Genomic DNA, 26,403 nt, shown 5'->3' with positions numbered 1-26,403 from the left:
ATGTGACAAACCTAAGTATTCCTAGCCTACCTCTGTGGTAAACTTAACCACTCCTGGACTATGTGATCTATGCCTTCCTATGATTTAGCTACACCTGTCAAAAGTATATTCAACGTGCAAACTTGCTATACACTGAAAAGTGCAAAAGAAGGTTTAAGCAAACCTACCTAAGTAAGTGAACAGCAAACTGAAGATCATCTCATACAAAGGCTAATTTGAGATCCAGTTGCTAAATTCAAATGCAGTGGAAGTACTGTAGTAAGATATCTTAGCCAATTTAAGTTTTAAAACATTTATAATTTATAGTTACAGTATAAACCCTTTCGTTAATCACAATTATTCTTCCACTGCTTCTTGTAATTGTTATTCGTAAGTAGTTTTACATAATTGCAATAATATAACTGCTCTACTCAGTATTATTTCAAATGTGCCTTCCCATTTAGTCTGGGAATTTTATATTTTTCAATTGTATTGCCTGCATATTCTGTTAGACAGCTGTGCCTGCTTGATCTTTTCCTAATTTTTGGATAGTTGTTTTTTCAATTCTTTTTCTGTTATAAAGATACTGAAACTTTTTTTTTTTAACTTTGTTTTGGATACCGTAAGGATACTGGAATAGGATTCGGGGGAAAGATGTAAGCCTTTTCTCCCCCTGATTCTTATTTCCTACTATATTGCCATCAGTAAAAATAACTAATATTCAGTGCCCCCAGAGTGCATCTTCCTCTTCAATCTCATTACTACTGAGATTTTAGACTTTTTAACTTTCCAATTTAAGTAGGTATGCAATACTACTTCCTGGCTGTCTTATTTTTCCAAATGTTTAATTACTAGCAAAGTTGAACATGTTTTCAAATGTTGGTTTTTCCTCCTACTTCTGTTCTTGGTGTTTTCGGACCATCTGTACATTGGGGACTTAAGAGACATACATACAGCACGTGCTTCCTTCTAGTCTGTCACCCTCAGCTCAGAAATGAGATATTTCCTAATTATAGGATGATAAACCTATAGTAAATGTGAACCTAACAAATGTAGGTAGAAGGAAATTCATGGCAAATCAGAAAAGCAAATCTGTTTCGTAAACCTTTTCCTTCGTACAGAGAATATGGTAATTCTGCTACCGTACTGCTGAATGTGGGAATGTATCTTCCACTTGGCTGCCCTTCACACCTTTCACTCTTGGCTGGAAAACCTGTTCGCCTCGCTTTTCCGTTGGGCTACAAACCTAAAATTAAAACTGTAACCCAACACAACCTGCGCGGGGCAAGGCCTCAAAGCTGGTAGCCCCTGGGTCTGCAGAGGCTAAGAGCGCATCAGCAGAGCACGGACGCCCTTGGGGAGGCCCTCCCTCCCGTCTCCGCAGCAGCGCCTAGACCCCACCCCTCGGCCTAAGGCTCTCGGCACCCAGCTGGTTCTCGGCTTCCTTCCCAGGTTTTCCTCAAAACCTAGCCAACCCCTCAGCCCACCTCAGCGCACTCCGCCTCTATGAGCCCCGCCATCGCCGCCTTTTTCCGCCCCTCCCTTTCGGCCGCGCCCTTCACAGCACTCAAGTCCCGTCCTCCCCTGAGATGCCGCCACCACGACCCCCCCCCCCACCTTCCACTCCCCTCCACGTCTGATTCTCCCAAAATCCGCTTGCGGAGGCTCCGCTGGAACGTCCCTGCCCCTCGTGGCTTCAAAGTGGCCGCCCCCACTCGCTCTGGGAACCCTCTTCCCCACCGCCGCCGGGAGGACCTTGCGTCCCACGCATTTCTGGTCCGCGGAGGGGGTGGGGTGAATCTTTGGAGCCCGTTTTACGACAATGTGCGGCTGCGCGGCGTGGCTGACGGCAACGCCGCGCTGCTCTCGGAGAGGTCACTCCGGAGACGGCGTTGGTTTTTGGGGTGTGGGGTCCGCGGCGCTATGTGGCGCGTCTGTGCGCGACGGGCCCGGAATGCGGCCCCAAGGGCAGGATTCGGAACTCGGTGGACGGCCTTGCGGGAGGAGCCCGGAGCTCCGTGCGTGACCCCGCGGGCTGGCTTGGCTCCGGCTCGTTGCAACAGCGCGACCACCAGGTATGGCAGGGTCCGGGCACTCTGCGGTTGGAGCCCCAGCTCGTGGGCCACATCGCGGAATCGCGTCCTGCTGCAGCTTTGGGGACCGCCTGGCCGCCGCTGGTATAGTCTCCCCCCTCATCAGAAGGTGAGCCCCAGACCTGTCCTTCGCGGGACCCCGTTGTCCTTCAGGCCGACTTGTTGGCTTGGGATCCTTCCTTTGAGGCCGAAGTGATCCCCCACCCTCTTCCCCATATACTGTATGTCCTTTTCCCTTCTCCAGTACCCAGCTTTGCTGTATGTAGCTCTTGAGCTTTCCTCCCCTGATCTATTCCATTGGAGGAAGAGCTCCAAGCTTCCCCTTCCTGATCTGTTCTATTGAAAGAAGAGCTCCAACTCTGGGGTTGTATGTGGAATGCCTGCTGAGTACGTGCTTTGTTAGACCCATAGGACTGTGGAGCAGGAAACCTGTCACTGAAGAGCTGGTGACAGGAATTCCCTTAACATCCCTAGTGCCCAGTGTGTGTTGGGACTCATAAACTCTATGTTAAATTAAATTGAATTGGATGAAACATTAAACCAGACTGAGAGTTAGGTATCTCTTTTTAAATTTAAGTGTTTCTCCTTTTTCTCCCCCAGGTTCCATTGCCCTCTCTTTCCCCCACAATGCAGGCAGGCACCATAGCCCGTTGGGAAAAAAAGGAAGGGGAAAAAATCAATGAGGGTGAACTAATTGCAGAGGTGAGTTGTTTTAAAATATGAAAATGAAGTAGAAGGAACTGGTTTAGCTAATTGACTGAGCATTAACTTTCTGAGTGAGTAGTTATCCCTTTTGCTTAAGAAACTTAGATGTTTCTTACAACCTGATATTAGAGAATATTGGTTAGCTAAGTTGTCAGCCGTTAGCCAAACTGATTTTAAGCTGAGATTTTTTTTTTAGTAATTCCTTTTTTCAAACCTGTGATATAATTCTTGTTTTCACATGACTGTTGAACCGTATGATTTTAGACTCATGCTTATAAACTTCATGCTGGCAGCACAGCCCTAAGCTCCTGCTTTTGTGTTAAAAGGTTGAAACTGATAAAGCTACTGTTGGATTTGAGAGCCTGGAGGAGTGTTACATGGCAAAGATACTTGTTGCTGAAGGTACTAGAGATGTTCCAGTTGGAGCAATCATCTGTATCACGGTTGAGAAGTGAGTAGTAGCATGGTAATTTGTGGAATTTAGGTGCTTAGTGTGGAATATTTTAACCCAGAATCGAGAAATTAGTTAAAGTTTCTAAGACTATTAAATCTGCTCTATTAACCCCCTTATACTTACGCATTCATTCTTGTCCTTAGGCCTGAAGATATTGACGCCTTTAAAAATTATACATTGGATGCTTCGGCAGTGCCTACCCCACAAGCAGCCCCAGCACCAACCCCTGCTGCCGCTCCTCCACCACCTACACCTTCTGCTCAGGCTCCTGGTAGCTCATATCCCCCTCACATGCAGGTGAGGCTCAGCCCCTGGGTGTTTGCTCTAGAAAACTTATTACATATTTATTATTTTTCATAGATGGCTTTCACATCCTGGAAACCGGCATTAATGACGGCTAGTTTTTGTCATTTGAAAGAAAATAGAGATTTAAACATGAAAATTGACAACTTTTATTCTTAGCTGTTATTTCCAGGTGTGTGAACTTGGGCAGTTCTTTTAACCTTTCTCAGCCTCAGTGTAGCAGACAGGATAATGCTTGGCATTTCTTGTTCAAGAACGTTATGTTAAGTTTTGAGGATGATTTGTACTTAATATCTACTCCCCATGTAAATAGAGTTTTTGGTTGGCTTCAGGTGCTGTCTACCAAATGAAAGTCCCCAGTTGGTGTTTTCCCTTGACCTTTAGTATTCTGTTTTCTAAGAGTAAGTGAAGTAGTCTAGTAGTATTAAAAAATGACTAAACTAACAATGAAGAATAAGTGTAGAGAATACATGTATAATATCATTGTAACAAAGCTGAGGGCAGTAAATATAGTCATTATTGACTGTATTAAAAAAATCATTTTCTACAAAACTAAATTAGTTTATTAGATATAAGGATTATCCTGTGTATATTTGTGTGTTTCAGACATTGGAAATGGATTAAAAACCAGCTGTCCTTTTTCTAAAGGATTAAGACTGGAACTTTTCCTTCACTTAGTTTATTTGTACAAATTTTTGTACAGGGATCTTTTTCTTTTTTGGATATCATGTTCTACTCTGTGGTCTGTTATTAACAATCACTCATGATGAAAGTTTTGCCTGGTGGTCAGTTCACACATTTATTTCATCCTGTTAGCAAATACTATCTCACTAATTAGGCTTAGTTCATTTCTCTGTATTATATGTCTATGGCTTTGTTTCCGAGTGTTAGGATTCTGTCCTAATTAGCCTTTAAGATACTGTATAGAGGTTATTGGATCCACTAATTTTTTTTATAGTATTGTTTTTTTTTTAAGTTTTTAAAACTTTTTATTTTGGGGGGGTAATTAGGTTTGTTTATTTATTTATTTAATGGAGGTACTGGGGATTGAACCCAGGACCTTATGCATACTAAGCACCCACTTTACCACTGAGCTATACCTTCCCCACGTGTATCCACTAATTTTTAAGTAGATGAAGATGACACATTCGGACCAAGGAAAACATTTAAAAATTTTTCTAAGTAGAGTTTAAGTTTTGTTTTACTATTTTTTTCATCTTCCTTAGACATCACCAGTTGAAGTGATTTTTGTCAGCATAATTCTGTTAGATACAAAACACTAAGAAGATAGCAGGCAAAACCCATAACTGAGGAAGGATACAAATTCAGTGGAAATACAAGCCGTGTAACTGGGAAAGCAGCTTTTAATTTAGATCAGCCAATCTGATGTTTAGATTTTGCTAGGGTGGAAGTGACTATTGTAAGAACAGTTCTTAGTATTTTTTTTTATCTTGGAAAGGTATCTGGGAAGTCTGGGAGAAATGCAGTTTCTTCTAAGTGAAAAGATAGATGCTAATACAGAGCACAGCAAAATTTTAATGGAAAAGTCTGGACTAAGGTCATTCTGTGAAAATGAAAAATTCTAGCTTATCCTAAGTTAAAAAGATGAAAAGATGCTCCGAGTTTAAATACTTATTGAGGAATTAATTTTAACTGTCTAGAAAGAAATCTTTTACATCTGCCCATCATTTTTAACTTTGGAGGGTGGAAAAGTATTTGGAGGGTGGGTCAGAGTATTGCTGATACCATAAATCTTGAGATTTGAAAGATTTGCCTGCCGGGACACTATTGAGGTACTGAGCTTTTGCTGTTGTGGGGGCATCAGGCAAATGGGAACTTGGATTGTCGTAGTCACTGTCGTTCCATAAAACTGTTTGCGTGCTTGATTGTGTTCAAGGCTTCCTAGTATTAAGCAAAAATACGTGTTTCTTTTTACAGGTGCTTCTTCCTGCCCTCTCTCCCACTATGACCATGGGTACAGTTCAGAGATGGGAAAAAAAAGTGGGAGAGAAGCTAAATGAAGGAGACTTATTGGCAGAGATAGAGACTGACAAGGCCACTATAGGTGAGATTTCTTCAGCTCTTAATGGTTGAGGCACTGAGTTTTCCAATGAGGGAAGAGGATTGCCGTCCTATCCTATCAAGAGTGAGTGATAACATGAAAAATTTTAATTCTTGGTATTCACTTCCCAGAACAGGGTATTTCATAGCAAAAATGTGACTTGTCGGACTTGTCAGTTCTATACTGCACTCTCACTGAGTCAAGGATGTGTCAGCTTAGAGATTATTTTTAGGCCAGAGTTGGCTTCTTAGCCGTATCATATTACTGAGAAGCTGTATCAGAACTGACATTGGCAAATTGGGCAAGGGAGGAAAAGAAGAAATAGGACAAGATAATGTCTCAGGCAGGGAAATACCAAAGAATTAAAGATGATTTTGAGGGAAAACTGAAAGCAAGGTTTAGATTCTTTTCACTGTTTGATAATGACTGATGGAACATCCATATACCTGTCCAGATACATCACATTTCCTAGTTTGTCTCTGTTTTTATGCTCAGAAGAAAACCTACACAGACAGTCATATTTGTGATACTATGTGTAGATACTTCTAGATGCATAGATTTCTTTCCTGTTCAGCCCTCAGAGATGCAGTGGGAGATTCTGGGCGTCCTCTGCAGTGATTGTTTTCGGGTTGTGTTCTTCAAACCCTGTAATTCCTTGGGCACGTTTGGGCAAAGGAAAGCTTAAGGAGCGGGACTCTGCTGTGCTTTGCCACTTTCTCCGCTTCCACCAGGGCAGCTCCTTTTGATCTTTTTGCATATGGTGCTTCCTCCCATGAGATTTTATTAGAAGAAAGGGTTCTGTTTGTTAAAAAGAAAGAAAGAAACAAACACTCCTGGCAAGAATAGATCTGCTTTGCATTTTAACATGAAAACCAGTGAGAGTGGTATCCTGGAGACTGCGAAGTCTCCTAGAGAAGTGTCGCCTTGGTCAAACTCTTTAAACTCTATGGCGGCCTTGGAGTCTTTTCTTTTTATACATGTCTTTTATTGGATATTAATTCTCGGCTAGGAAATGGAAGGGTTCACCAAGGATGTTTTCAGTAGGAAGAAGCACAGCACCAGAGAGCCAGGGTCTGGAAGGCAAGGGGCATCTTCTGTGATGACTTCTTTCAGCTTTGCTGTTGCAGCCTTGAGGTCTGTAAGGAAAGCGGCAGCTGAATAAAGCTGTCAACACCATAGCAACTCTAGTAATGCTGTGTTTCTCCACATTGAAATATTTGGTGTAACTCCAAGCGTAAGCTCTTTGGAAAGCTCCGAAGATGCTTTTGGGGTATAATCCCACGTTGCTGGCAAGCTTTAGTAGCTCCTCTAATTTAACAACCACATGGCTCTGATCTTGAGCAGTACAGATGATGGCATCTTGGACTCTTGGGTCTGCATAGGGGCTGCCCTTGGAGATTTGTTTTAAGAGAATGTTCAGAACTGACTGCTGTCTGTAATCTCTTGTAGTTTTGTGTAACAGATATTTAGTATTTACTTTGTATCAGGTACTGTTTCTAAGTACTTGAAAAGCAGGTACTATTCCCATTTTGTAGGGAAAGAAGCTGAGACACAGGTTAAATGGCTTGCGAAAGGTTATACAGGGAGTTTGAAGGAGAAAAACCTCTTACTTAAAACTGTGCTTGAGTTTGATAGGATAATAGAGTCCTTTAAGTTCCGTAAGGTTTTTTCTTTATATTTAAGGTTTTGAGGTACAGGAAGAAGGTTACCTGGCAAAAATCCTGGTCCCTGAAGGCACGAGAGATGTCCCTCTAGGAGCCCCGCTCTGCATCATTGTAGAAAAAGAGGCAGATATACCAGCATTTGCTGACTATCGGCCAACTGAAGTCACTGATTTAAAGCCACCAGCACCGCCACCTACCCCGCCCCTGGTACGTATGCGTCTGGAATTGAGGAAGCAGTTATCTTACCTCTAAGTTAAGGGATTAAACCAGATGATACTCCAGGTTTCTTCCAGCTCGAAGATTCTGTGAAGAAGGAAAGAGATGGGTACCATTTGTGGAGACCTGCAGGGTCTATGGTACTGCACCACCCACCTGCTGGTCAATAGCTGGACTCTTGTAGCTTTTTTTTTCTCCTACTGTCTTGAGTCCTGCCAGGAACAAAGCGCAGGTGACATATTCTTTTCATGCTTTAGTTATAGACATGCATGTGGAAGGTGATGCTTCGTCACCCGTTTTCTGTAGAATTTATGCCGTCAGTCCCCTTAGAATTCACATATTATAGTAGATCAAGCTTATATTTGTAATACATTGGGAACCATGGCTTTTTTTTGCATAGTTTAGTCTGTCATTATACGCTGTGTACCATATACCTGTAACATGAACTTGTATGAATTCCAAGTATTGATAACACTGTAATGATACTTCCGCAGGTGTAAAATCATGTGAATTTAATTAGACTAGGGACACGTTTCTGTCAGGGAAAACTTGATTTCTGGCTGCCATACATTTACGGGGAGCTGGCAAGTGGTAGCATTGTTGTATTTTTTTAATGTATTTTCAACATGGAACCTTCCAGCATAATTTATTATTTGGAAATTAGGTTAAGTAAAAACAAAAACCATGTTGGTGACATAAGAGAATGAGAATAAAGGAGCAAGAGATTAAAGTAAAAAAAGGCTATACTGGTCACTAGAATTAAATTCCATGCCTCTCCATGTTATCATGGAGTAAGATAACTTGACTTTGTTCTATCTTTGACATAAAATAATGCTACTACTATTCGTATTGCTGTACTTGTTAGGCAGGAAAAAGTGTGCATCATGACCCTTGGAGAAGACATGAAAGTTATTTAATTAAAGTAGGTTTGACATCTTAATTAAAGATAAATCTTAGTTTTTCAGATCAACCCTTGCAGTGGTGAATTAACAATTGGTAACTTATTTCAAAAGGCAGCCCCTGTTCCTCCAGCTCTCCAGCCTGCAGCCCCTACACCCGCAGCCCCTCGCCCAGCTGCTCCTGCTGGACCCAAGGGAAGGTTGTTCGTTAGTCCTCTTGCAAAGAAGTTGGCAGCAGAGAAAGGAATTGACCTTACGCAAGTTAAGGGTAAGCCTGTCTCTGTGGAATGGGGGTGTAAAGCTAAAACTTAGTTGAGCTTCCTCCTTAAGACCAGCAAGTACAACTGTGTATGGTCGTCTTACCTGGAATAGTGGGGTAAGGATGAGGGAGGGAAGTACCTCCTTTGGTGTCACCACAGAGTAGGAGAACTTACTGTGCTTTCTGTAGTCTGTCTAGGATCTACCTATATAGTTGAGATAGCTTTTGTCATTTTCCGTTAACGGGAACTGCTTAATTATTGATGAAAGTACGGTGTGTTTGTACAGCAGAGTTGGGTTTTAGGACCTGATTATATAATAAGAAACCTGTTGGTGCTGGGCTGATTGAATGTAGCAATACGCAAAACACAACATGAAGTTGAGATGATTTGAAATGACTTAAAATGATAACTTCTATATAAAACTGAGCTAACTCTCCTTGTGGGCAAAGGAGAATGTCTTACTCATCTTTTTCTTCCCCAAAACAAAGTGTAGCTTAGTGATAAGAGCATGGGATCTTGAATTTGAGCATCCACAGTTTAATCCTGTTTGTATCATTTTCTGTGTAATGTCTTTAGATGAATTACTTAATCCATTTGTTTTTCTATTCTTAAAACTGAGATAATAGTTTACATTAAAATAAATAAAGTACTTAGAGCAGTATCTAGAATATAGTAAGTACTCAATTCCTGTTAATTTTGTCCATATTATTATTATTGACTGGCATTTAAATGTTTTAAGCTAAAATTAAAGCTAAAATTTAATGTAAGGTATGTATGTATGATTAGAATCAGGGATAGCAGATTAAGTTGGAATATACTTCAAGGGGAGAAGGGACTGGATTAATAACTGTATCTGAAGAATTTGGACTGGTAAAGAAGGACCATTTATTAGATATTTGGCAATACTGGCCACCTTATGACAGATTTAAGTGGAAAAAATCCCAATATTCTTATCATGCAGATTAGGTGATTCATTTATTTAAGCAAATATTCATTGAGCATTGTCTGTGTATCTAACACTTACTCATAAGCCAGACAAGATTCCAGTTTCAGATGTTTATAATACCAACAATTAAGAATTAAATGGACGGAGAGTATAGCATGGTAGTTAAGAGTATGTGCTCTGGAGCTGGAATGCTTGGGTTCAAACCCAGCTCAGCCGTCACTAGGTGTGTCTTGGCTTCTTCATTTGTATACAAAAATAACACTATAAGCTTGTGGGGATTAAATAAGTTAATAAACAGTGCCGGGTGGGGAGGGTATAGCTCAAGTGATAGAGCACTGTGCTTAGCATGCATGAGGGCCTGGATTCAGTTCCCACTACCACCACTAAAAATAAGCAAACCTAATTATCCTCCCCCACCAAAATAAAATAATTAAATAATAAATAAATATTAAAAAAAATAAACAAACAGTGCCTACATATAGAAAGCATATATAGGTATTGGCTGTGATGATAGTAATAACTCACTGAATAAGGTGATTTGAGTGCTAAGAAGAAAGTAAACCAAGTGATACACTAGTGAGTGACAGGGGAAGTATATGAGCAGGCATGACTGCTTTTGGACGGGGTGGTTGGGAAAGATGTTTCTGATGAGGTGACATTTGATCTGACCTGAAAGATGAGGAATCAGCTCTTGTGAAGAACCGGAGGAAAAGCATTTGAGGCAAAGACCAGTCTGAAGTGGGAAAGAGCTTGGTGTGTTTGAGGGACCTAGAGGAGGCCAGTGTTACTGGAGCATAGTGAGCAGAGGGTCCAGTGATAGGAGGTGAGGTTAGAAAGAAACTCAGCACTGGGAACGTAACAGACTTGACAGGTTATGATAGAATTTGGATTTGTAGGAAGCCATTGAAGGTTAAAACAAAGAAGTGACTTAAGATGATTTCTATTTTTAGAAGATCATTTTGGCAGCTCTTCGCAAATGGATTAAATGAGAGCCAAGGCACCTGTTAAGATGCTGTTGCTGGAGCTGATGATGGTGGCTTAGACTCGGGTGGTGAGAGTAGAAATGGGAAGAAATGGACAGCTTCAATATGCATTTCTGATACAGAATCAACAGAACGTAGTCAGGAATTGGATATGGAAACTTGACAGCAGTAATCTCAGAAGAAATGTACAGTGGAGGCCAGTCTGGAAGGGTTGCAAAGTGGAAAGTGGATAAGTAGCTGGAGATAGCATTGTAGACAGCTTATTCAAGGAGCTCTGCTGTGAAGGAGGGCATAGAAATAGAAATATATAGCTTTTAGGGGAGGATACGGGCTCAAGGGAGGGCTTTTGGAAATGAGTGGTAGTAGAGTGGGTTTGGTGTGGAATTTCTCAGCTGTGGCACTGTTGGCATTTTTGACCAGATGATTCTTTGTTGGTGGCGGTGGTGGGTGGGGGTCGTCCTGTGCACTGTAGCGTGTTTAACAACATCCTTGGCTTCCACCTGCTACCTGGTAGTAGCATTTGTGACAACCAAACTATTTTTAAACATTGTCAAATGCCCCCTTGGGGGCAAAATTGCCCTAGTTGAGATCCAGTGGCCTAATAGAAAGGGATAAATTGATGATGCAGAAAGGGAGAGAGGGCAGCATAATTTGGCAAGGAACAAAGCTTTTGAGAATGTAAGAGGGGATGGGATTGGTTTGGGGAAGAAATTAGGACATTCTGTCGATTTTTATAGGAGGGAGGAGAATATGGGGTGGGTTTTTAGGTTTGGTGGTGGAAGAAGAGAGTACTTCTCTGGTTCTGCTATTTGATCAGTGAAGTGTAAAGTGAGGGGGTCCGCTGGAGAAGGAGTATGGGAGGAGCTTGGTTAGAGAGGATGAAATAGTGTTCTCAGAGATTGGGAAAGTGAAGTCAAGGGAAACATAATTGAAATTCTGGGTAGTTTTGTGTGTCTGTTTTAGGTTTGTGCCTTTGAATTTATAGTACAGTCAGTCAGCCAGGTGTGTACTTTTCCTTCCAGCAGTAACAAGCTACTCTGGTGCTGGCATTGAGAAGGCAAATGTTGTAGAGTGTGACTAGGAAGTGATTACAACAGTGACCCGTTGAGTGGAAGCTGAGCGAGGAGGAAGTGAAGACCAGAGGCTGACGGCAGATGATGAGAGCAGAGGAGTCAGTGGAGGTCTTGATGAAGTCAAAGAAATGTTGCAGTAGCGGGAGGGGTGGTCTAAAATAAGTGAGCTGAGAGGACCAGTGATTGATGTTTTTTGACATCGCTTCTGACACTAAACGTAGGTTTTTTTTTCCCATACCAACGGTCAATTCTCTGATACCACCTGGATATCCAACAATTCAGTCCTATTCCAACACTGACTGTCCACAGTTAGCATCAGACCCACAGGTCTGAGGGCTCAGTCCCACAAGTCTGCCCCTTTGGATGCCAGTTGCAAGTCCTTGGGACCACCTATCTTCTGACCCACTGGCTGTAGACCAGGGGTTCCCACAACCTCCTCCTTGGATTCAGTAGTTGACTAGAATGAGTCAGACACACAGAACTCAGGAAAGCACTCTGCTTACTATTGCCAGTTTATTATAAAGGATACAACTCAGGAACGGTCACATAGAAGAGATGCATAGGACCGGGTAGGGGGTTGTGCTGGAGTGGTGGAGGGCTTCCATGCTCTCTGTGGGAGCACCGCCCCCTCACGTGCATTAATGTGTCCACCAGCCCAGAAGCTCTCCAGATCTTGTTCAAGATTTGTTTTTATAGGGGTTGATTATTATTTTTATAGGCATGGTTGATTGTATCATTGGCTATTGGTTGTTGGACTCAGTCTCCAGTCCCCACTCCTGCCTTCCCCCAGGGACAGGCTGCTTAGCAAATTTGACTAAAATGTATTCATTTGGGAAGAAACTGCTTTGAAAGCCTAAAGCCTGGTGTCCAGAGTTGGATTTGTCTCCGTGCTACCCATATTATGGTTTATATTTCTTTGATGCCAAGCACTTTTCTATCACTATTCCATTTTATCCTCACAACATTCCTGTGAGCAGTGGCTGATAATCTCTATCCTTCAGATGAAATTGGAGACCAGATAGGATTAAGTGCCTGTAGTCATCTGTCTAGTCTATGTTTGACGACAACCCTGTATTTTTCTCTCCCAGTCTAGTATTCTTCCCTCCATACTGTATTGCTTTTTGATGGCCTGTTGTGCCTTCTTCAGGAGATAGGCAAAAGAATTGAAAAGATTTCAGATACTAATAGTCAGCAAGTTCTTATGGTGGCTGAAGCTTAGTAGAAGGCGGGTGGTACTGCAGTTTCCTCCCCTTCAGGGGCCGCAGTGTCCGGATCAGCCTTGGCTGTATGGGGAGGTTATGGTTTCTGTCTTTCATAAAGGAGCGGAATCTAACAGGGGTACTGCTGCTTCTGTTCTAGATAAACAGTCCTAGCCAACTCAGTTTCCATAATGAAGGAAAGGAGTTGGGATGAACCGCACACAATGAGAATCCTTTTAGAAGTCTGCCTTGGGGCAAGAGGAATCAATTTGACCCTTTTGTTTTTTCCCTAGAAGTGGGCCAATGTAAGAGTTATTTTAAAAACTAAATTCTGTATCTCCTTAGAATTAGGGTTCAGGAGTTTCTACCTGGGTCTGAAGTTAAACATGAGAGGTTGTGGATGGAAGGAAGAAGGAAATTGAATGAAACAAAATTAAACCTGTTGAGGGATCTTTGAAGATCTTTCCTTGTGGGTAACATGGCACCTATTTCCTTCACAGTCTCTTAACACAGGCCAGTTGAGAGCCTTGGCTACTGTGAAAAGCTGCAAATGATGGAGACCACAGAAGGAATGAATGGGTCTAAAGAAGAGATCATTGCATCTGAGAGTTATTTATTCTATTTCAGGGTGAAAAAATTGACTTGCCTGATTTGTCCGAAACAGTTGTTACTGTATCTGTGGACTCTGTAACAAAGGGAATTCTTTATGATCAAATGAATCTAGGACCCTAAATGAGATCTATTTCAGGGTTCAGAAAGGGTTTTTTGGAGCTAACCAGAAGGAGGCAGCTAGACTTCCTTTTGGAGCTAAAAATTGTACTCAGAATTATCCTGATGCTGGTATTTCCCAATTTAAAGAAGATGAAAAAATAAAGTACAGCTTAATTAGATAAAACTCTTAAAGAGAAATGCTTAAAATAAAATAAGAATTGTTGTAGTTAAGAACCACTGACAGATCAAGCAAGAGCACTTGGTGTGAATTAAAATTAGTAATTGACAAAAGGTAGTATTTTTAGGGAAAACTTGAAGGGACAGGGTTAAGGCAGTGGCCCCTTCGGAAGTCTTTGGTATAGAGCCTTCAAGAACTTGCACTTGAGGATCACAGTGCTGACCTCCTTGGGAGCCAACAGTACACCTCACACGTGGTATTTATGTGTCTCTTCCAGGGACAGGACCAGAAGGCAGAATCATCAAAAAGGACATCGACTCCTTTGTGCCTGCGAAAGCTGCTCCTGTGAGTTATATTTGGCTTTTCTCTCTCTCTCTTTTTTTTTTTTGGTTGGAATTTGTCCCTGCAAGTGCTTTTTGTCCAGCCTGTTAGACCTTTGCATACATTATATATGAATGAAATAGCTTAATCAGAACTGTGTTTTCTTTGGTCTAATTTCACTGGCTAGCAATATATAGATATGAATGTGCTGTCATTCATACACAAAAACATTCCAATGCATTCCAAATTGGGTTTTTTGGGGGTTTTTTTTGAATATGATACTAAATTTTTCTTAACACATTATCTCCTCATTCAAGCCCTATTTTTAAAAGCATGCTTGCAAGTTGGTTGCCTGCGATTTGAGTTTTATGTGGTTAATTGGTCCACAGAGGGATCAAATCCACATAGCCAACTCTGTTTTGATCAATAAAGGTGCTAAGATAACCAGTTATGTAAGTAAGGAAAATGATTTATTTAGATGTTTGCTTTAAAATGAAAGATTTGTCAGTGTTTTTTCTTAACACTGTTCAGGAAAATGAATTACCTTGTTCATATTTCTGTCTTGATCCTTTCAACTTAAGAATGCTTTGATTGCTTTTCTTGAAGATATTTTTGCAAAAACAAAATTATCTTAACATAAATAGTCATTGAATTATACTCTGGCTCAAAGAAAAATGACACTTAAAAAATGATTACAGAATTCTAAGTGTGGAAATTAAAAATAAAGTTCTTAAACAAGCACGGCCCAAATCTGAGTCCCTTTTGCTCCCTTGGGGTAGAAATAGCAATTTTTATATAAGCCTTTTAATTTCTACTTTGCCATCTGTAAACGAGTCACAAGCATTTGTTCCCAGTTGCTTCTGCTAAGACTAAGCCACAGTTACTAAGAGCTTTTTTACCTCCTTCTAGGCTCCAGCAGCTGCCGTGCCTCCCCCGGGGCCGGGAGTGGCACCGGTTCCTGCAGGTGTCTTCACGGATGTCCCAATCAGCAACATTCGCCGAGTAAGAGTCTTAGCTCCGCTCTAGAACCAGAGCTGCTGGGTCATCTTTACTCAATTGTTCAGTTGCATCTGTAGTTTGAAACACTAACAAGAGACTTAGAAATTGGGAATCTTAAGTCTTTAGTTTAAGAGGTGTTTGGTTTGGCCAGCTGAATTCTTGGGGTACACAGACAGTGTGTTCTGATCAAACACTGCGGAAGGGGCCAGGTTGGCGCAGCCTTCCATCTTCCACTTCTAATGCTGCTTGAGGCGAGCATTACCAGTGAGCAGGGTAAAAGGCAAACAGAGCCCTGAATTGGATGAGGTCTCATCTCAACTCAAGATAATGATTTTTGACTCTCTCTTGATTTCAGGTTATTGCACAGCGGTTAATGCAGTCTAAGCAAACCATACCTCATTATTACCTTTCTATCGATGTAAATATGGGAGAAGTTTTGTTGCTACGGAAAGAACTTAATAAGGTACAAGGTTTGGAAATTCCAACTCTGTAAATTCTAAAAAGTTTGTTTTCCCTCACTAAATACTTAACATTTTTGCCTGTATTTTTTTGTTACTAAATGCCAGTTGATGATGGAAAATGAGTGTCATCTTAATTTTAACTTGCAGAGAGTATCCTGGAGAAGTTTCGTTTTCTAACTCTTGATTAAAGCTTATCCTTAAAGTTGACTTTACCATGGACCCATTTTAGCCTAGCAGAATCACTATGATTCTGGGGGACTTCTTGAGTCTCTTGGTAGGTAAGAAACAGTTTGTTTACTTTGTGTTTATAGTTAAGTACCAAACACCTACTTAGTGTTTAGCATAAAGCACTTTTGGGAACACAGCCTAAGGCATAGTCCTTCTCCATGAATTTATAACCTAATTGAGGAGATAAATGCATGTGAAAAAGAGGAGGCAATTTTATGAAAGTAGAAATACTCATGTGTAGGTCAGCTTCTTTATGATAATGCCCCTTGTCTGCTGCATTACATTGTATAGGTTAAGTGTTAACAGGAGTTCAGAGAAGGGGAAGCCTAGGGCAAGTAGTTGGAGAATTCACAATGGTGTAGGGGAAACTTGGTTGGGTTGTGGAGAATAGGAAGGGTTTAAATTGGCAAAGAAGTTGAAGAAAGTTCATTCTGATGACGTAAAGGTAAAGTGCTTTAAGAAAAGGAAGTAAGTATATGTGGGAGATAGGTTACCTTTTCTAGAAGGAATACACAGTTAGTTGTTGGCTTAGGAAAGACCTTGATATACAAGCACAAGAAGTTGCACTTGAATTAGACATTAGGAAACCAGTGACATGATACCAGTATTTTAAGAAAGATACAGATACAGTAGATACCGGCACACTTTCATGTCGGAGACTAGCCATACTTGTCATGTAAGCGTGAAGTGATGGTGCTAAAGGCCTGGACGGGAGGGTTGCACTCCGAATGGGGCAGGAGAGGGGGCTATGAAAGATAATTGCAAGGAAGTGAGTAAGTAAAAGCCAGACTCCTTAGGGTGGCACAGGGGGCCTCACACAGGTTATCTGTAACCTCTAGTCTCCTGTCCGACTTTCCCACTTGCTCACTCTGCTCGGACACGCGGTTGCCTTGCTCCTCCTCTGCACTCCAGCTGTGTACTCCTGTTTTAGGCCCTTTGCACCTGCTGTTCCCTCCGCATGGCACACTCTTCCTCTAGTATCCACTTGGCTTCCTCCTTCACTTCCTTAAGGATTTGACTCAGTATCACCTCCCCTGATTTTCCCCCTTATTCTGAAATTAAGGGAAGAGGCGTGGGGTGAGTGATCAGTTCTCCCTTTAGTTCATTTTCCCTATTTTATTTTTCTCCTCAGCACTTAACACCACCTAGCATACTGTGTTTCACTCTTTTATAATCTACTCATCCTCTTTAGAATATAAGCTCCCTGAGAATAGAATTTTTACCCTTTTTTTAAACTGCTTAATATCCAGGACTTTAGAGTTATATGTCTAGATATAATAGATACAATATATATATGCCTAGATATAATAGACCCTCAAATGTTAGATGCATGAAGGAAGCGAGCAAGCAGTGAAACAAGCGAGCAAGCAGTGAAACAACATCAAAACTTTGTAACTGGCTACAGGGGTTAAAGATGATAGCATACTGTTACTGTCAAAATAGTAAAGCTGTTTTCAATAAATTTATTTGGAAATTAGACATAGAAAATGTATGTTCAATGTATTATTTTATTCAGTTCTTTTAAACAGCTTTATTCAGCTGTAATTCACATTCCATACCATTCACCCATTTAAAGTTTGCAATTTAGTGTTTTAGTGTATTCAGAGTTGTGCAACCATCATCACAAATTTTAGAACATTTTCATTATCCCAGTTTACTTCTTGTAGATTTCATTTCCAGATTGTTCATTGCTATTGCATAGAAACAGTTGATTTTGTGTAGTGATCATTTGTCCTGCAACCTTTTTTAGTGTGTTCCTTAGGATTTGGATTTTCCTTATACACTTCATGTCATCTGCAAAGGGAGAGAGTTTTGCTTTTGCCTTCCAGTCTGGATGCCTTTTATTTCCTTTTCTTTCCTAGTTTCTCTGGGTAGCACATCTCGTACAATGTTGAGTAGAAGTGGCAAGCGTGGACATCCTTGTCTTGTTCTTGATCTCAGGGGAAAATAAGTCTTTCACTACTGAAGTATGACGATGATTGTGGAGTTGTCATAGATCGATTTTATCATCAGGTTGAGGAAGTTCCCTTCTGTTCCCAGTTTGTTCAGTGTTTTTATCATGAAAGTGTGTTTAATTTTGTCAAAAGATTTTTCTCTGTATTTTGAGGTGGTCCATGTGTTTTTGTTCTATGTTCTATTAGGACATTATTACATTAATTGATTTTCATGTGTGAAACCAGCTTTGCATTCCTGGGCCTAATCATATTGGGTCATGGTGAATAACCCTTTTCATATATAGCTAGATTTGGTTTGCTAGAATTTTTTTTTTTTGAGGATTTTCATATCATGTATTCATAAGAGATATTGGTCCATAGTATTTTCTTCCCTTTTATATTGTGATATTTTCATCTGATTTTGGTTATTAGGCTAATATCAGCCTCATCGAATGAATGGGGAAGTGTTCCCTCCTCTTCTGTTTTTTGGGAAGTGTTTGTGAAGAATTACTATTCTTCTTTAAATTTGGTAGAATTCACCAGTGAAGCCATCTGGGTCTAGGTTTTTCTGTGTGGGGAGTTTTAAATTACCAGTTCAGTCTTCTTACTAGTTATAGGTCTTTTCAGAAGTTCTGTTTCCTTTTTATTCAGTTTCGGTAGTTTGTGTCTTTCCATGAGTTTGTCCATTTCACCTGGGTTACCGAGTTTGTTGGTGTTTGGTTGTTGATGGTGTTACCTATAATCCTTTTTATTTCTGTAAGGTAGATAGTAATACCCCCTACTTGATACTTGATTTTATTTTCTTCATTTCTGATTTTAGAAATTTGAGTCTTCTTTTTCTTTGTCTAGCTAAACATTTGTCATTTTGTTGTTGTTTTCCTAGGACCAACTTTTGGTTTGGTTGAAATAAATGAAAATGAAGACATACCATAACTTACGAGATGCAACTAAAACAGTTCTTAGCCAGAAACTCACAGCTATAATGGGCTACATTAAAAAAGAAGGAAAAACCAACTTTTGGGTTCTTTTCATCCTTTCCACCTTGGGACATTTGTATATCCACCCCCTCCCATCTTCTCAAGATTATATATATAGTTTTAGTCTTTGAGAAGAGAATTTAAGAAACTACAATGGTTTCTTGTCTTTGCAGATGTTAGAAGGGAGAAGCAAAATTTCTGTCAATGACTTCATTATAAAAGCTTCGGCTCTGGCATGTTTAAAAGTTCCTGAGGCAAATTCTTCATGGCTGGACACCGTTATAAGACAGTAAGTATAACACTGCTGGGAAGGTGTATACATATCCATCAGCAGGTTTCTTGTGTTATCTAATGTATCATCAGGAGTGTGAGGAATAAGGAGAAACAGTAAAGAGAGGGAGATGACTTCCACAGCAAAACAGTTTGAAACCAACGTAAAACTATTTATGAGATAATGCTAAATTTATTCAGGAAAGACATCAGATTCTTTGTATACATTTAGGAAAGGGAGATAAGTGTACAGATATATATCATTAAGTTGATAATGACTTAATTCACAAAGCAGGATTGAAATGGTTTTGTTCACCAATCAGTTTTGCTGAACTTTAGGGGGGCAAAATTGAAGACAGAACCAAAAAACAGTATTTGTTGATACTATAAAGGTGTGTGACTGCCGTGGTGCTCTTAGTGTCTTTCACGTGTTATCTCATTTAATCCTTATGAGTTGGGTGCTTTTACTCCCATTTTCTAGATGAAGAAATTGAGGTTCAGTAAATGGAGTAACTCCCTGAGTTAATATGTTAGTAAGTAGCAGAACTGTGATGGGAACCAGGATTCTGGCTCCTAAGCCTGGCCTTTTTCTACTGTGCAGACTCTTTTATATTAATTTAATTTTTATTAGAATAATAGTATATACATTAGAATATTGCTCCCTGACTTACAGTGACCTCCTCAACCTTTGAGCTGAGGTCCACTCCCAGAGGCAAACACAACTTCTAAACTATTATTTCTTCTGGTATTTACCTTCATATTTCTAAATAACATTTTCCTGTTGCCTTTTATAAATTTTTACTTTATCAACTGACTTCCTATTAAAGAAGGTTAAGATTTAGCTTCCTTGTACTCTCTGTAAACACATACACACACACATACACAGCTCATCATCTTACCAAGTTGATTATAGCAGTTTGGACAAATTGGACAAATCAGTATTCAGTGTTAATATTTTTATCACTATGAGACATTATTTATGACTAAGAAAGCAGTATACCGTGAATTCTAACCTTATGTTAATGATTGCCTAAGAAGGGGCCAATTTTTTAAGCACTCATCATGAATTCTTCCTGAAATCCCCAAGAGAACTCTAAGCTGTTTTCAGTCTTGTCAAACACATCAGTAATCTGCTGATTCTGATTTTCCCTTGGTCCCTCCACGCTTGGAGAACATCTGAGGGTCTTACTATTCCTTAGAAACTGTATTATCCTAGGGCTGCCATTATAAGTTACCACAGAATTGGTGGCGTAAAACAAAAGTTCATTCTCTCATAGTTCTGAAGGTCAGAAGTGTGAAATTCAGGTGTCAGCAGGGCTGCGCTCCCCCTACCCCCTAGGCTCTAAGGTAGACTCTTCACTGGCTTTCTCCAGTTCTGGGGGCTCCAGGCGTTCTGGGCTTGTGGCTGCATCAGTCCAGCTTCATATGACCTTCTGTGTGTCCAAGTCTTCTCTTCTGTCTCTTATAGGACACTGGATTTAGGGCATACCTGGATAATCCAGGATGACCTCATCTCAAGATCCTAATTACACCTTTTTACTAAATAAGGTCACATGGATGGATTCTGGGATTAAGACACAGACATATCTTACAGAGCACTGTTACAAACATTTGCATACAGTTCTCTGTGTTGACATGTTCTCATTTCTTGTAGATTTCTTGGAGTGGAATTGCTGGGTCATAGAGCAAATTTATGTTTAACCTTTTAAGAATATCTGAAGGGGACACTTCTTAGATGAAGGGATGGAGGTTGAAGGGCAAGTTCTATGAATTATTTATTAATCTTTACCAAATGCCTTTCACTCATTTGTTCATTCAGCTGTTCAACAAATATTTATTGAACATATACTGTTTTCTGGATTTAGTGATGAACAAGATAGGAAATACCATCTTTACTCTCTTAGGAGGAACATTATAGGCTAATATTGTGATAACGGGATAATTTAATTAAGAAAGCAGTACTTTCTGGGTCCTTGGCCCAGAGCCCAGCTGTAGTAGCTGATAAGTGTCACACACTGTATTATTACGGTAGGTCCCTGTGTTTGCGAGTGACAGAAGCCTGCTGCCTTTTGCCAGCTTAGGTACATTGAGGGATTTGGTACCCATAAGTTTCTAAAGTTTGCCTGGAAAGAGCTGGATTTCTTCCTTCATGTGAAATTTTAACTTTTTCTTTTCTTTTTTAATTGAAGTATAGTTGATTTTTACAGTATTATGTTAGTTTCAGCATAGCGATTGGTATTTTTGCAGATTATACTCATTATAAGTTATTATAAAATAATGGTTATAATTCACTGTGCTATACAATATATCTTTGTTGCTTATCCGTTTTTATACATGGTAGTTTGAATCTTTTAATCCCACACCTATCACTGCTCCCTTCCCTCTACCCTTTGGTAACCACTAGTTTGTTTTCTTTATCTGTGAATCTGCTTCTGTTTGCATGTACATCCATTTGTGTCATATTTTAGATAGCACATATAAATGATGATCATATAATATTTGTCCTTGTCTGACTTCACTAAGTGTAATATTCTCAAGGTCTGTTCACATTGCTGCAGATGGCAGAATTCATTTTTTATGGCTGAGTAATATTCCTCTGCGTGTGTCTTTGTGTGTCTGTGTGTCTGAACATGCACATGCGCGCGCACACACACACACACACACACTACATCTTTATCCAGTTGTATGTTGATGGGTACTTGGATTGCTTCCATGTCTTGGCTGTTGTAAATAGTGCTGCTGTGAACTTTGGGGTGCATACATCTCTTTGAATTAGTGTGTTTGATTTTTCCTGATATACACCCACAAGTGGGATTGTTGGATCATATGGTAGTTCTATTTTTAGTTTTTTGAGGAACCTCCCTACTGTCTTCCATAGTAGCTGTACCAATTTACATTTCCACCAGCAGTGTGTAAGGGTTCCGCTTCTCCACATTCTTACCAACATTTGTTAACTTTCCTTGATTGCAGAACACATTAGTAGGGGCCCTTACACAGACCTCAAGGAGACTGTGATACAATTCAGGAGGTTGGGAACTTGGGAAAAATTCTTTTCTACTAACTTCTAACTAAAATTTAGCATTTCCTCCTATGATAAACATAGAGAGCAAATCAAGGAGGTATTAACAGTACTTGTGCTGGTGACAAAGTAAAAATCGAGTATTTTCATATCACACCGTTGTTGCAGACGTCTTAATAAAATACTGTTTTGCGTATCATCACTTCAAAATTAGGGCCTTTATTAGACCTGCTGCAAGATGTTAGTAAGGAATTAATACAGAAATGCATATATCACAGTTTTGTTTTTTAACTAGTTTGATAACTGAATTTCAATATAGTTCTGGGGAATTTCTTTTGTTTCTTTCTGGGGAGTTTTGTTTGTTTTTGCAATTTGAATATTTTATTTTCTGTGTTAAAAAAATACATTCTGAGAAGGGACCCAAATATAAAGGTGCCCATGTGTAGAAAAGATTAGGAATCCTACCTTTATGTTTTGAGACACCACCACCCTGTACCCTAAACCCTCCTGTTTCTCCCACAGTGTGGCCCTTTCCCTCCGCTCTTTCTTTCATCTGCTCAAGCTCTGCTTACAGACTCAGCTCCAGCCAGTCCACATCATTCTCACTGAATGCTGGGCCTTTTTGCCCCCACCTACACCCATCCATGTAGTAGTCAGAGCAGATGTGGGGAGGTAGAGAGTACATATGAAACCAACCTACTGATGCATTTCTCACTGATTTTTAAAAATTACAAGTCAAGGAGAGGGCAGAGAAAATGTAAAAACCAGGAAAGATCTCTCTCTGGCTGAAAAGTAGCACAGACTGAAGTAAATACCAGTAATCTTGCTTATTAATCTGACTCATAAACTCTTTAATAAACATGGCTGATGAGTATTGAGAGTTTTCTTTTTTTCTTTCTAAATAGAAACCATGTTGTTGATGTCAGCGTTGCAGTCAGTACTCCTGCGGGACTCATCACACCCATTGTATTTAATGCACATATAAAAGGACTGGAAACTATTGCTAACGATGTTGTTTCTTTAGCAACCAAAGCCCGAGAGGGTAAACTACAGCCACATGAGTTCCAGGTAAGGTATTACTTATATACCTTCTGAATATTATTGTGTTACTTTAATGAATTATGTTTTTGTCAGGTCAGCATTATGCTTTAATTGCATTTTCCACCTTTCGATTCTGCCTTGAATTCTCACTGACACAAGGTCCTGAAAATAAAAATCGAGTATCCTGTCAAAAGCTGAAAGTATGATGCCTTCTAGGTAGTGTGCAAAAGCCACACAGGTGACTTTGTTGATGTTGTGTATTTTCAGTAAAATGTGTTCCATTCAGGCCTTTCTTTTTTTCTTTTCAGCTTTATTGATGTATAATCAGGAAATAGGAATTGTTTGTGTTTAAGGTGTACAACTTGCTGCTTTCATATATGTACACACTGACGAGATGCCAACAGGCTGATTAACGTCACCTCGTATACTTACCATTTTCCTTTTCTTTCTTTCTTTTTTTAATGGTAGTTGAGAGGCCTTCCTTAAAGTAAAAGATTATCTTAAAGTCTTTTCACAAAACATTTGTTGTTAGTTCTGATTTATGTTGACAAGCAGTTACCATGATGTGTTTTTAATCTTTTTTTCCTCTAGGGTGGCACTTTTACAATTTCAAATTTAGGAATGTTTGGAATTAAGAACTTCTCTGCTATTATTAACCCACCTCAAGCATGTATTTTGGCAATTGGTGCTTCAGAGGACCGACTGGTTCCAGCAGATAATGAAAAAGGGTAAGTGCCAAGATGGAGAGGGAGTTGCAAACTTATTTTCATTACAATATACCTGTTTTTGAGTCTCAGTTTTATACCTTTTGGCATATTGGAGCTTCAGGTAGGCTCAGCTGTCGGCACAGAAGGAGGTTGTTCAGCAACTCTTCTTATTGTACTGAATGTAGTGGTTCCTATTTGAAGTGGTAAACTTTATTTATTCTAGGTCAGGGGTCAGCACACTTTTTCTTTAAGAGCCAGTCAGTAAATACTTTAGGCCTTCTGTCATATGGTTTCTATCGCAAATACTCTGCATTGTAGTATAAAAGCAGGCAATATGTAAGTGTATTCCAGTAAACCTGCTTTTGGCTGGATTTGGCCTCTGGGCTCTTGTTTGCTGACCTATGTGCTCCAGATAGCTATTTGGTCTGTTTCTTCAAACTATTAAATTTGAGCTAGAGTGTATAGCCGATGAAGAGTAGGTGGAAAATAATGTTACCTGGTTGGGATTATAAGGTAGGAGCCAGCATTTGGGCTGGTTACTAGCTAAAATCTAGTGATGGTTTTCAGAATTCCTAATACTGTTTTTCTTTTCCTAGATTTGATGTGGCCAGCATGATGTCTGTTACACTCAGTTGTGATCATCGGGTTGTGGATGGAGCAGTTGGAGCCCAGTGGCTTGCTGAGTTTAGAAAGTACCTTGAAAAACCTGTCACCATGTTGTTATAAGTAACTCAAGAATTTCTAGACTCTCCCAGGTTACACTGGTTCATTCTTATCAAGCTATAAATACATAATTAAACAGGTGGTCCTTTTTATTTTAAAGTTAACTAGTTATTTTTGAGTCTGTCCAGGTAAGTTATTTGTAATGGGCATTACTGAATTTTTTAAAATGCCGATTACACCCAAATATTGTGCACATTTAATAAATACAAGATTTTAAGCTCCTAGTCAGGAGACATGTGGCCTAACCGTCTGGTGATAAGTACTTCCACTGGAAAATGCTGAGGTAGAATTGAGGTTCCCAAGTGAGACAGGTACATAAAAGTAACCTTGATCAAACCTTGGTTTTGAAATTTAATTATCTCAGACGTTTTGCTTAGATTTGAGAGAAGGAGAAGAAATCAGGAAAATGAGTTCTCTTGGAGAAAGGGTTTAAATTAAAACTTGGTTTTGGAATTTAAACCTAATTTAAATGTTTGTTACATAAATCTTGATTTATCATGGATGGGAAGCATAGAGAACTTCATGGAAAATAAGTGAAATTTTAAAAGTCAACATTTTCTTCAATCAACTGTTATGTTTATTTTTCTGTGAATTCAAAACTGGTTGCTTTCCTCCCTTGAGACAAAGGTATAAAAATGAACCAGCTACTTGGTATAAATGAGAATTTATGTGGTTATCTATTTAAACAATTTAAATGTGTAATTCTGAGAGCAGAATTCTATAATTACTTCCAAATAAAAGAATATGCTTATAGAATATAACAGTAAAGTTATGAAAGTAGAATTTTTCCTCCAAAATTAACTGGTGGTTACTTGCAAATGAACTTAATTATTAGGATTTATTATTCAGATAACTTCGAAATACTTTATCAAATAACTGGAATAAGTGTACATACGCAAAATATGATTCCTAGTGAGATATGTGCCAAAGTCCATTTATCACCAAGTTCTGTCCAAAAAGAAGAGGGAGAGAGACACTGGTGAGCAGTTTGGAGTGCTGGCGTGCTAAAAGATGATGACCAAAACAAAGCGGTCATTTCTACTTGGATAAAGTAAAAAATGTTAAATGTGTACAAAAAAGTGTTCTGTGTTTTCCACCCCAGTGTTGTCTTATGTAAAATAAGAAAGCCCTAAGATCCTGTTGGAGAGGAGAAAATTATTTAGGTTGTTTGCTGCCTTATCATCCTAAGTGTTTTTTTCCATTTTGTTACAATTTGCCTTTTTTCAGTGGGGGGGTGGGGGAAGGTGATATTCAGGATAATAAAAATGAATTAGGAACATTATCACAATTCCAGGCTTTCTATTGAATTGATATGTTTTAATAAATATTTGGAATTGTTTATGACTATTTAAAATAAATCTGACCCAGCTTCCTTGTAATATGTCATATATGGAGCTAGTCCCTGAAATTTAGGTATTTCAATGTTGAATCTTTCTAAATGTTTATTATTACATGGTGCACAAGTGACACTCCATATATTCCACAAATATTTTCCTTGCTGTATTATTATGAAAACAATTCAATACATTAATATGACTTTTCAATAATTAGTAATTTTAGCTTGAACTGAAAATTATGCAGAAGGACTGAGCTTGTCACAAGGGACCATCATCAGTATGAGCCACATCTGGTTCAAATACATGAAACTTCAAAGATAATTCATTCTTTGCTAATGCTATGGCTCTGTTGTTCCCTTGAAAGAAAAATAAAAAGTTGCATTCTAATAAAAATTGTTCTGAGTTTAAAATCAATCTGTGCTATAATCTAAATCTGGATTCAGTCTATTCAGTCTGTGAAAGTTAGAAATAGTATTTTGGTTCAAATTAGATTATTTAAAAATTAAACTGTATTTTTCAATCTGTCTGGTCTAATATTTTTGATCTATTGCTAATTATTTTTCACATTAGATGATGTAAGACCAGGAACAGCTCAGTACACGTAAGCTCTTATAAGATACGTTTTGAGTTTATAGAACTGATAAAAATGTAAGGACTGAGT

The 26,403-nt window shown here is 39.4% G+C and overlaps 1 protein-coding gene across 1 annotated transcript; it reads left to right on the top strand.

The window, feature by feature from the left end:
• Window positions 1–1,712: 1,712 nt before the first annotated feature.
• Window positions 1,713–24,504, top strand: DLAT (dihydrolipoamide S-acetyltransferase). Its single transcript, XM_072953728.1, has 14 exons — window positions 1,713–2,181; window positions 2,673–2,774; window positions 3,104–3,228; window positions 3,375–3,528; window positions 5,473–5,599; window positions 7,280–7,467; window positions 8,490–8,643; window positions 14,003–14,070; window positions 14,956–15,048; window positions 15,401–15,508; window positions 18,819–18,934; window positions 22,840–23,002; window positions 23,567–23,703; window positions 24,279–24,504. The coding sequence occupies exons 1-14, from the start codon at window positions 1,903–1,905 to the stop codon at window positions 24,406–24,408; spliced, it is 1,944 nt and encodes a 647-aa protein (XP_072809829.1). The 5' UTR covers window positions 1,713–1,902; the 3' UTR covers window positions 24,409–24,504.
• Window positions 24,505–26,403: the final 1,899 nt, after the last annotated feature.

The sequence above is a fragment of the Vicugna pacos genome, chromosome 33 (assembly GCF_048564905.1).
Source record: "Vicugna pacos chromosome 33, VicPac4, whole genome shotgun sequence".
NCBI lineage: Eukaryota > Metazoa > Chordata > Mammalia > Artiodactyla > Camelidae > Vicugna > Vicugna pacos.
Note: the sequence above shows the minus strand (reverse complement) of the source record. Positions and strands in the feature narration are given on the sequence as shown.

Bases quoted from the DNA above. Each gene is read 5' to 3' on its own strand.
- DLAT (XM_072953728.1), top strand. From the start codon at position 1,903: ATGTGGCGCGTCTGTGCGCGACGGGCCCGGAATGCGGCCCCAAGGGCA. The intron at 3,229-3,374 runs GTGAGTAGTAGC...TCTTGTCCTTAG, and splicing joins ATCTGTATCACGGTTGAGAA to GCCTGAAGATATTGACGCCT. The intron at 23,704-24,278 runs GTAAGTGCCAAG...TTCTTTTCCTAG, and splicing joins CCAGCAGATAATGAAAAAGG to ATTTGATGTGGCCAGCATGA.